The 12,147-nt window shown below is 36.8% G+C and overlaps 1 protein-coding gene across 7 annotated transcripts in view; it reads right to left on the bottom strand.

Moving 5' to 3' along the window:
• The window catches only part of LOC106067347 (uncharacterized), a 67,526-nt gene that overhangs the window by 35,963 nt on the left and 19,416 nt on the right, over positions 1-12,147 (bottom strand). For all 7 annotated transcript variants that reach the window (XM_056023630.1, XM_056023627.1, XM_056023631.1 and 4 more), the window contains exons 2-4: positions 5,548-5,636; positions 1,475-1,659; positions 418-558 (exon numbers count right to left, since the gene is read on the bottom strand). In XM_056023630.1, the coding sequence (XP_055879605.1) occupies positions 418-558; positions 1,475-1,659; positions 5,548-5,636 (415 nt within the window). The remainder of the gene's footprint in view (positions 1-417; positions 559-1,474; positions 1,660-5,547; positions 5,637-12,147) is intronic.

Genomic DNA, 12,147 nt, shown 5'->3' with positions numbered 1-12,147 from the left:
AGTGCTAAGCAAACAAACCACTAGACCATCCAGATGTAAAAAAAAAAATCTATTGCATTCGCAAGCATGCACCCACCACCAAAAAGTCAACAGTCACATGCCCTGCACTTCATTACCCAGCCTTAACCTCACCACACCCATCCTCCCCAACAATTTTAACAAGGCTGACACAGACTGCCATTAGGCATATATTTGGCAAACAATAGCTCTATATTAACTGTAGATCTTTCAATAGAACATTCAGACAAAATAAATATTTGTATTTCCATTAAAATTAGTATACTCAAAATTTTTTTTATCTTAGTCCATTTGAAGAATAAGTAAAAAAAACTGAACAATTACAATAATAATGAATGTCATATTGAAATAAGTCTATAGTACTGAAGATAATCTTTTCTGTCAATTATAAACACATACCTGAGACTAGAAATGTAGCTCTCACTAGCACGACTATAACCTCTAATGTTTCTGCTACTTTCACGGCTGGTTGACTGTCTGTCATTGTCCAGGGGCTTCAGCAACAGTTTGACTAGCTTTAACTCTCTGAAGAGCTGTGTCCTAAGAAAAGTGATCCATGATTACTTTATCTGAATGGTAAATAATTTGAGTTAGGTTCTTTTAACAAGTCAGCAATGTTAAAAATGCACAATACATTACAAAAAGGCTTTTTCTTTCATATATTAAACCTTTATCAAATGTAAAATAAGTTTAAATACTGCATCGTTAAGAAATAGCATGTACTAAGCATGTTTTTCTTTTGACTAGCTTCAAGTATGAAGAGCTATGTCCCAAAGAAAGTGATATAAGATTACTTTAATTAAAAGGCAAAGAAATTAAGGGTGGTAAAAAGTAAAAAATATGTAATGCATAAAGATTTGACAATACACTTTAAAATTCAAAATCTTTATTAAATGTTAAATATGCAAAATTAATGTAGTAGTTGATCAAATAGTGACTTTCAAAATACCAGCAAGGTAGATTCTTTGTTATACAATTGTTAGTGTGGAAAAGTACATTAAAATAAGTAAGCTTTTTTGTTGTTGTTTTTTGTCCTATCCCAAACCTCTTGCAGGATAACAGGGAATGGCAGTTGGCAAGGTTAGAACTCCTTGTACATTCCAAAGCAGTATGCAACCTTGTGTGCTATGATCATGTGACCAGAAAATGAAAATGGGAGCCAGTCAAAACTTACACTGATAGAAGCTTATTTAAATTAATTTAGAGTAAAGTTATGAAGTTAGCTCTGAATCTAAAGAAAGCAGATTCTATTTAGAGACATGGAAAATGTTGTACTTCAGTGATTATTTCAGAATTACATGTGGACTGAATTATCACGAGTTTTGACATATTCACACGTGTATATTGTGGTTGTGCTGGACTAAACCAAACTGTACTTACATAATTCCTATTCATGGTTTTCCTTTGAAGACTGCAGAACATCTTTATATTGATCTATCACAAACTAGGCTAATACCTTAGAAAAAGTGGTAATCTCTCCTGACGAGCCCACTCTAGCATTTTTTCCCTTTCCTCATCAGTGGGTCCATATTGTGTAGAAGGACTCAAAGAGGTTAAAGAGTTAGTCACATCTGGCCTGACATCTTCCAGTTCATCAAAGGCTCCAGTTAAACGGTTGTAGAACAGAGCCTGGGGGAAGACCTAACCAAAACAAACAATAGAAAAAAAGAATATTAAAAAAAAAACAAAGCTTATCAAGGGAAGGAACCAAAGCTTATCAAGGGAAAGAACCACTATATGTAAGTTGTTTTACATTGACAAAGTAATAAGTAAATAAATAGCATTGTGTCACTCAATTATGTGGTTTATTTTTTTAGTTTAGCGATGCACCATAGATGACGAACTTTGAACGCGACTTAATAGTGACGTCATATAGCTATAGAGTGTAGAGGTTTTCTGATTAATCTAGATTAGAGACAGTTGACATCTACAGCGACAACAACGTTCTGTGATGGAGACTCAACTGTGGTCCAATAAACTTATTGGGCTTTGAATCTTTGTGGAATTGGTCTTTCCACAATTACCTAGCCATGTTGTCTCTCGTGTGTTAAACGAATAAACCGGAACCAGATACACATATCTTTTCTGAATCAGTGATCATGAGTGAACAAAACACACAAGGAAGATGTTACAGTTCATCAGTTGAGATCAAACTTCTAGTTTATAAATGGATAGCACACCAATGAACTAAAATTGCGTTTTTCAGACCTCCCAGTAACAAAGTCAACAACGAATGTATTTATTACTGAACTATTTGCTGTTTTTAATCACTCTATGAAAAGAACAGCAAATGAAGCCAACCTGTTGTTGTTTTTTTTAATAGAACTAATTTGTGTACCGGGCAATGCTCTTCAGTCTCAACATGGCGCAAGGAGGGAAACGGTAATTGTTAGAGGAGACTTTAAGACAATAGAGAATTAAAACAGAGCCCCCGTTGGGATGCCTATTGCATTAGCCCCAACAACTCACTATTCACACACTGTTTCTCAATGGACCGTTTTATGGCAGACACCAGCAAGCTAATGTGGTACACGAAAGGTATATAGTGGAGTTTTTTTTTGTTTGTTTTTGTGTGTGTGCTCGGCCTTTGCCCACGTCTCTTACCCGGGTGCTTCCATTGGCCTACATCTCCGAGAGTCTTCGACTCAATTGCAAAAAAGAATGTAATTTTTTATCAATTACATCTTTGAAGATAGTTGTTCTACTGAATAAAGTGTCATGATTCCATTGGCTTACAGCTCCTAACATTGTGTCCACATCCGAGAGTCTACTGCCAGACTCCCCAGGTCTTAATGGAATCATCCCAGGATGTTAACCAATTCTCTTGTACCAACTCTCGTAAGGCAAGCGAAGCATGTTGAAAAGTACCTGGGGTCTCGAAAGTGGGCACAGCCAGCACTTCCTCTCGTGTTAAAACATCAGCCGTTTGAGTCCGTTTCTTTTCCCATCATGCCGCGGTGCAAAAGACTCCACAACACCAATCGATCGGCGGACTTCTATCTCATCTGTAGAGAACTTTTGACTCCAACACATTTTTACACGTTTCAGTTAGCTAACAATATTAAGATGGGCATTTAGAACTCATCAAGTCTAGTCGCTCCTCACATCAACATAGAATCATAGATCACCAATACAATTACATGTATCTATATGTTGTAACTCCAGTGACGGACTGAAAGGGTTAATGTGTGTGCGGCCCACTGATACACACCACTCAAGCCAATCACACAGGTCAACGGGTCAACGGCTGTCGATTGACAAGGGACAGTATTGCTAATAACCAACCGCACGTATGACCTGTGTTGTGGTCATGTGATCAAGAGCCTTCACGGTCGAGAGACAGTGTGTTAAAAAGGACAGTTGAGTCCAGGACAGAAAAGCAGAAGGACTGTGATGTACCTTTGAGTCCTCAAAAATGTAGCTGTACGAGCTAGAGAAAGACTTGTAGTGTTAGTAGGCAGTTCTATTGTGTTAAAGCATTTGAAGTTAGTTAAGCCAATAAAGTGTTGAATTGGCTGTCGATGTAATTTGTTATTAAACCGCCACATTGTTTATTGAAGCTCTTGTTGTCAAGTTGATGTTTTAGATGTGCTGTTGTGTTTAGCAGTGTTTACAGAAGGCCTGATTAGGAGAGAATCGTAACAATTTAATTCTCTTCATGACTCAACCATTCCTGATACCCGACACCACCAAGAAGTCATGGAAAGATCACTCTTTTATTTCTGCAACTCGTACTAGCGTTACCCCGCGTAACTTTTGCGGTGAAAAAAAAAAGAGGGGGGTGGAGAACAAGTAGTATTCACCCGTCACTAAATAGCAGGGCCGGACTTAACCATTGTGGGGAAACGGATTTCGCGGGGCTCAGTTTGGTAGGGATACGGATAATAAGTGAAAATTAAGAGTTTGTATTTTGAAAATAAATTCGTCTTTGCATTTTATACATTCTTTACTACGTACAGGATTAATTTACGAGCCTTGCGTATAGCGAAGTCATACGGCATATCATAATAATTCTGTTTCCTACATTGACCACGCTCAATAGCATGAATTACCAAATGTTTCACTCTATCTACGAGAATTGTTGACCTCAAGTAATTCTTCATTAGTTTGAGGCGCGAGAAAGCTTCTTTCACTAGATTCCACAATTACGGGTATTGTATAATGCATTTTTTTATCACGCGTAGGACTGGCGTTTTCCAATTTTGAATGACAATTTTGACTATATTTCAGGAGATTTTTTTGAGTTTTCAAAAGATTTTAATAATTTCCGTAGATTTCCATGACTTTTTCGTATATTTTGCAATTTCAGGAGATTCCAGGAGCTCCTGGTAATCAGGAGGCAGCGGAAAATCTGTTATAAGTTATAAAATGGTTTGATTTAATAATTTACTATTAGGAATAGCGTGGGCCTATGAAAATGGGGGGGCCCACAGCAGTCGCATAGTTGCAGCGGCCTAAAGCCGGCCCTGCAAAATAGCTGAGTATGCTACGCAGCAGGTCGACTAGTTTATTAAACGTGTAGAAAGGTGAGCAACACTAACAACTCTTTCTTGTGAGTATCCTTACAGCGACAGCTAGTAACAAGCTACCACCAAGTCACTGATGTACTTAAGGTTGAGAAATGTTACATTAGAGCAATATTACTAAATGTCATTCAAAGTTTGTTTATGTGTCTGTTTGTTTGTTTTCGACATTGCAAAAGTTCCTTCACAAATGAAGATCATTAGCCTACGTCCTAGTTCTTATCTCCTGCAGGACGTCACTTGATGCCTGCAACAGACTGGGTCTTAACTCGTGCCCAAAGTACAAGGTGCCTACTACACGAGCAGGAAGTTTATTTACATTGATATTAAATTTGTCTTTAATGTTAAGGTATAAACACAACTATGTGTATTCACCCCCCACACAAACACACACACACGCACACCAACACACCCTTTTTAAAAATCACTTTTCATTCCACTGAAATGCTATGAATACACTTTTCAATCCTACCATTAACACACATCCATCTCGATCAATTCAATACAATGTCTATCACGCAATCTATTGACATGGACATTCAAGAAGTTGTTGTTTCCCTTCGACTATCTCTCACGTAATCTTGTAGTCACTCGACTCTCTAAAGAAATCAAGAAATACTAATGTATTGGTCGGCAGTTAAGAATCACGGCATTCAAAGAACTAAATATATTTGCTTGAAATTGTATTACTGAAAGGTGAAATATTAAGTCTGTGTGTTACTTGTTTTAGCTGCAGGCGCGCCTTTAGTTTGGTGAATAACTTAAAGGGACATGTTGTTATCCTTGTGAAACGTTTATAACTATTAAACCTTAGAAACAATATGGGGGCAATAGCTGGCCTAGGGGGGGAAAGGGGAAACTAATTGTTTATTCTTTTTGGTCTGGCGGAAGTCACAAGTAAAAGACTGTGAAACAATGACATCGATGTGGTCTAACACTGGCCATAGCATATTACGTCTAGGACCTGTATCTTAGAACAAAGTTTATAAACGAAACTTCAATATACCGGAAGCGAAAGAAAACAATTGAAGAAGTCAAGAAAGAGGTCATCGTATGCCAACAGGTCTTCCAAATTTTCTCCAGTGATGTCTAGACCTGAAATTTAAAAAAAAAATTGATAGATAAAAAAAATATTTCACATTTACAAGAGCAGGTATGTTATTGGTTATTTTTATTTTTCTACCATCTAAACAGAAACTAAGAATGTAGAAAATTAGTCCGAGAATCTCATCCTTATCTATTATGAACTAGCACTAGTCTTCATATAGAGGGACTATTGGAGTCAAACTGCCCCTTGATCACTGGCGGATCCAGGGGGGGGGGCGGTAGGGGCGATCGCCCCCCCCCCACTCGGCCGACCTGGGGGGGGGGGGGGCGGAGGATTTTTAGTATAGAATTCACACAATTTGTAAACGAATGTATTACTTATGTTGATAATATATACTAATTATTTATATTTCAACCTATTTTTAGATTATTTCGCCCCCCCCTTGTGGTATTTTGGCCGATTTGGTAGGGTCGGGAGGGGGCGATGGCATCAATCCGCCCCCCCCCCCCACCATAAACTTTCGAGTGGGGGGGGCGGTCCTATTTATTTGCAGAAATCACAGCTAGCTAACAGAATCAATTAAATATCTATATGATTAAAACTTGTTATTGGTATTTTAACCGGTCTTTATATTATGTCGTTCATCTGTTGGCCGATTGGAAGGGGAGAAGCAAATACCTCTACTGCCCTTCCCATCTAAACCCTTTGAGTGAGGGGGGGGGCGGTCCTACTTTTAATGGTAAATCATAGTATGTGAATAAAATTAGTCGAATATCTATATAATATAAACAGGTGGAAGTGCGATACATGCAATCCCCTTCCCCCCCCCCCCCCCCCCTCCAATACTTTTTCTTTTTGTATTATAGTAAGAAATTACAAAATTTAAAAAATCTGTCACTAATATAATTTATATATCCTATAAAGTAAATTCTTATATCGAGTCGCCCAACCTCTATTCTTTAATGCAAAATGCAATCATTAGCAGAAATTATACAAAGGAGCGAGGATTAATCGTCTTTATTTTACCGCCCTTCCCCTTTCCAGACAGAGTTTGTGTAATTTCACATGAAATTATCATAACTATTTTAAGAAAGACTTTGCTTTAGAAAAGTTATAATTCAAATGAAATTTTTCAATATAACAGTCGCGGTTGAGATGAGTTCAAAAGCCAGATAATCTTTTCCTAGTCGACTTTTTCCAACCTTTACTCTATCTCATATTTTTCTAGTTAAAAAAATGTAGGACTATAACTCACAATTTATGCATGCTTACATTTTATTGAATATTATTAATCGAATATTTTTCTTTTCGGCGGCGATCCTCAAAGCCTTAATCTAAATAGGTTCGGTATCTTATCTTTTCAAAGAACAAACGGTTGTATTTGCAATGTATTAAGGGACTATAAATTCATATTGGAATATTTTTTCCACATTATTCAAAAGGTCCTTTATAATAGAATGAATAATGAGCTGTAGGTCAGGAGAATGCGTTACTGCAATGAAGAATGCGAAAAAAACGCTTTTAGCGTTGAGGCTTCGCCCCGAGCCTCACTGATGAATAATAAGCTGTAGATATCAGGAGAATGTGTTTCTGCAGTTAAGAATGCAAGAAAACGCTTTTGGAGTCGGCGCTTCGCCCCGAACCCTACAAATAAGTAATGTGCTGTAGATGTCAGGAGAATGCGTTTCTGCAGTGAAGAATGCAAGAAAACGCTTTTGGCGTCGGGGCTTCACCCCGAACTCCATTGATTAATAATGTGCTGTAGATGTCAGGAGAATACTTTTCTTCAGTGAAGATTGTAAAAAAACGCTTTTGGAGTCGGGGCTTCGCCCCGAACTCCATTGATTAATAATGTGCTGTAGATGTCAGGAAAATGCGTTTCAGCCGTGAAAAATTCAAGAAAACGCTTTTGGCGTCGGGGCTTCACCCCGAACTACATTGATTAATAGTGTGCTGTAGATGTCAGGAGAATACTTTTCTTCAGTGAAGATTGTAAAAAAACGCTTTTGGAGTCGGGGCTTCGCCCCGAACTCCATTGATTAATAATGTGCTGTAGATGTCAGGAGAATGCGTTTCAGCCGTGATAAAATGCAAGGAAACGCTTTTGGCGTCGGGGCTTCGCCCCGAACCCCACTAAAAAGTAATAAGCTGTAGATGTCAGGAGAATGCATTACTGCAGTGAAGAATGCCAAAAAACGCTTTTAGCGTTGAGGCTTCTCCCCGAGCCTCACTGATGAATAATAAGCTGTAGATGTCAGGAGAATGCGTTTCTGCAGTGAAGAATGCAAGAAAACGCTTTTGGCGTCGGGGCTTCACCCCGAACTCCATTGATTAATAATGTGCTGTAGATGTCAGGAGAATACTTTTCTTCAGTGAAGATTGTAAGAAAACGCTTTTAACGTCGGGGCTTCGCCCCGAACCCCACTAATAAATAATGAGTGGTAGATGTCAGGAGAATGCGTTTCTGCAGTGAAAAATGCAAGAAAACGCTTTTAGGTGTCGGGGCTTCGCCCCGAACCCCACTGAGTAAACTTACAGCGCTTTCCCAGACCCCCAAGTTTGCAAGAGAAAGGCCTCAACATGACTGTTTTTTGTTTTCTGTTTTTTTCTCGCCGAAGATTGAGAAACAGTCTTATTTTATTCTCATATATCAAATATATATGCTGTTTACTGGACGTTAGGGTTAGGGTTTGGAAAAAAATCGCCCCCCCCCCCACTCCAAAGTTCTGGATCCGCCAGTGCCCTTGATATGCCTACAACGTACAGACATTGAAGAACGTGGTTGGGGCTCTACTAAATATACGGCATGAACCAACCCTGAAATAGTTAAATACACGGTGGGACCTGCAGACAGGATTAGGGATGAAGAACACAGAGGTCAAATGGATCATGGGGACGCAATGCGCTTTATGGAAGATATTTCTCAACAAAGCTGCGTATACTTCTAAACACGAATGACAAAAACACTAATAAAAAGTCCCTAAAGTCATGTATCCATACTGTAAAAAAAAAAAAAAAAAAAAAAAAAAAAAAAGGGGGGGGGGGAGGAGGGAATCCGAACTTACTATATCTCTCAATAATGTAGAGGTTATTTCCCTTATTCGGCATAAGGGAAAATAATTAATTACCGATAATTGACTAGTTGGATAATTTTTTTTATTGGTTCCTGTTTTATTATGTGGATTAAATAGCGTGCACAAACGTTTAACCAGACAGACAGATGGCGTTGATATAAAATTTGTGAAAAATAACATTTCTTTTTGCGTGCAAATCTGTGCATAAACTTTTGTTTTCAATTGTATTCTAGCAAGGAAGTGTTTTTATGGTGTGTTTAGCAGTGTTAGATACAGTATAGCTTAATACTTTTTTAAATTCAGATTTATTATGAGCTTTGTATTTTTTTATGTCCACACAATTGTACACGAGTTTATCATTACACCATGGAACTATACTAATGGAACACCAGCTTCGAGTTTTTTACAAAGACAAAGAGAGTCGAAGTGCCGTCGCGCATCTTTTTTCGCGCACCATACCAATTTGAAAAATCGATGAGGATGCCAAAGAAGAAATTTACTCCGAGAGCCACTTGGATTGACCTTCATTGAGAGTAAAACTTCCCCACACTATATTTTATTAGATCTGTAAAAACTTTATCCATTTTCTGTCTATCTGATAAAATAGATACAATTTCCCTGAATAAGAGATCGTCACAAAAGTTATTTTTTTCGACCACCCTATAAAATGCCACTTATTTTCCAAAAAATAGAATCTAAATTCCGAAAATACAATCTTTCAGTGTTTCTGTGTTTGGTTTATTTACACTAAATCTGGATGAAGACCTGTCTACCGTTCCGCTAAATGCGTATTTGTTACGATATACTAAATTGCACGAAATAAAAATAGGAGGCCTAATACAGTTTTGACACTCCAAGCTACGCATTTCTAATCGTTTTTTTTTTTTATTATCGAAAGGACTAGGCTATAGGCATACACGTCTCGTGGGAAACAAAGAAAAAGTTAATCTGGATAATATTGTAGCCTAAATAAAATGACAAAAAAAAACAAAACAAAAAAACAAAAACAAAACAACTATAGCCTAATCTAAAATGAAATAGATCTAGAGCTAGATTTTCTTGGACGAATGATATAAAATAAGTATAAATAATAAGTCATATGAATCTGATAGATCTAAAACAAATACTGATAGAGTCATTCATTAATTAATTATTAGAATTACTTGACTACCAACTGGGTATTTTTATTGCCAAAATACAATGTATTTTATGTGCATTTATTAAAAACAACAACCAAAAATTAAGCGTTTGACGCAACTAGATCTAATATTAGTAATATATAGATTCTAGTTCTAGATCCAGAAAGCTACTTCTCTAATTCAGTTTTCTAGTTTAATTCTAGTTAGATCTAGATGTCTAGACCAGTAGATCTAAATCTAGCCAGGGTTTTTGTCATGGAATAGATTTATAAAACTTCAGCCACCTACTGATCACAATATGACAGATAGGCCTACTCTCTCTACTACTAGACTCTAGAAAATACTTAGACTCTAGATCTAGTACTAGTAGTAGTAGATCACTAGATTTGTCTAGATGATTACTAGATCACAGTAAAATTCAATGTGTACTTCCGACTTTAGCTCAACAAACAAGTCTACTCCAAAGTATAGATCTACTAGTAAAGTCACAAAGTGTAAAGGATCATTATATATTCACATAAAAAAAATTATAGGCCTAAATGAATCAAATAATCAGTCACTAATTTGACTAATCAGTAATCTAAATTGTTTTTTTTTAAACGGCAAGTGTTATTGATGACTTCTGACTTGTAAACCAGTTGCAGAGATTCTAGTTTTTATGTTGATGACATGTTACGATATATCAATGATATTTAGATAAACGCAAGTACCTAGTGGAACAGACAGAATGACCATTTAATATAAGGCAAAGAAGTAAGATGTTTATAATCCATCAAACTATGATCAAACTCACAGAGGACTTGTGTCATTTGTGACGGCATTTCATGCATTTACAGAAGCTACAAACTATTCTACAAAAATGATAGGCTTGTCTTTGATTCCGAAGACTTATGAGGAATGCTATGTTTCCAGTGGCTATTCAGCCCCAGCTGTGACCTACATATTATGCCACACTGAGCACAGGCATAACCATTGTCCACCTGTGGTAGAATCAGTTGTTTTTTTCTTTTTGCCGTCTACACTCGGCAATTAATTTTCATTGGTGTATACCACACCTTTGTAAGTGACCTCCAGCTGTCTCGTTCTGAAGCTGTATGCAACCAGGTGCTCTCTTATTCTATGTTAGTTAAAGCAAGGTGGCGCCTAATCTTTAAAGCATTTCTGTGGTACCTCTTTATGTGCATATGACATGTTAGGCAAATAGGTTTTGCCTATCGGAAGGCCATTTCGGAATATATAGGTGTTTAAAATGAAACTCCAAACATCTGGACTTCCATTAACCAAGAAAATAAGCTTAGGATTCAAAGAGACGACACTGGCATTTCAGCTAAGACAATCAGTAAAATTAATAGCAACTTTAATTGCAGTCCACCAAACAAGATAAAAAGAAACAAGTGTGGCTTCAATAGCATTGATGATATTTAGTTTACTTTTATCTCATTTACTAGTATTACTATTTCATTGACTAAGGTTTTTTATTGTCCAATAGGCATAAGTACATGTACTAGTTCCTGCAATTTGATGAAAAATAATAATTAAATTGTGTGTAGTCTATATACAAATGTTTATAAGAGATCACAGCTTAGCTTAATATACTTAATTTCTAAACTATGATTTTGTGTTCTGACTCTACTCTAAATAAATTATATTTTATTTTAAGAATGCAAAGTTGGAAATTCTGTTCTGATGAAAAAAAATTATTAAAATAAAGTAGATGTTTATGGTTTCTTTGTATTTATTTTTAAATTATTTATTCATTAAAAATTAATTGTTCATTAACATTTACTTGAATTAAAGATCAAAAACACAAATTCAATACATGATCAGCTCTCAATTCATGCAGATCACAGCCCATCACTTAAATGTATTTACTGTCAATTCTACACACTATTCATTTCAAAATGTTGCTTTAAATTGTTATATGACACAATCAAAGTACTGGTACCTTACATTGATGTAGGCCTAAAGCACCTGAAATAATGACAAATTTTCATTCAATAACTTGTACTGTATTTATTATCAGATGTGTTAAAACTAATGACCTGTATCATCATCATTGGCCTCCTTCAGTCGTAGAAAGACTAAGGTTTCATCTCAGAGCACACTTCCTCATGTGGCTGTGGAGCCCTATTTTGGAGACACTCCTGTCCACAGATAGCACAGGTTAAGGTGGCTTTTGCTTCGGTGGTAGAGGAGCTGGCCGTTTTTCGGATTGTACGTTTTTCTTCCTGAGCTGAGACCTATGTACTTTCACTGTCCATAGCTTTCTTGGTCACTGTCTCTCCATCTGTTGCGGTCTAAAGCTATGTCTTCCCAATTGTCAGTATTGATGTTCACTGATTTGA

The sequence above is a fragment of the Biomphalaria glabrata genome, chromosome 3 (genome assembly GCF_947242115.1).
Source record: "Biomphalaria glabrata chromosome 3, xgBioGlab47.1, whole genome shotgun sequence".
Classification (NCBI taxonomy): domain Eukaryota; kingdom Metazoa; phylum Mollusca; class Gastropoda; family Planorbidae; genus Biomphalaria; species Biomphalaria glabrata.
This window is presented reverse-complemented; position numbering and strand designations above follow the sequence as displayed.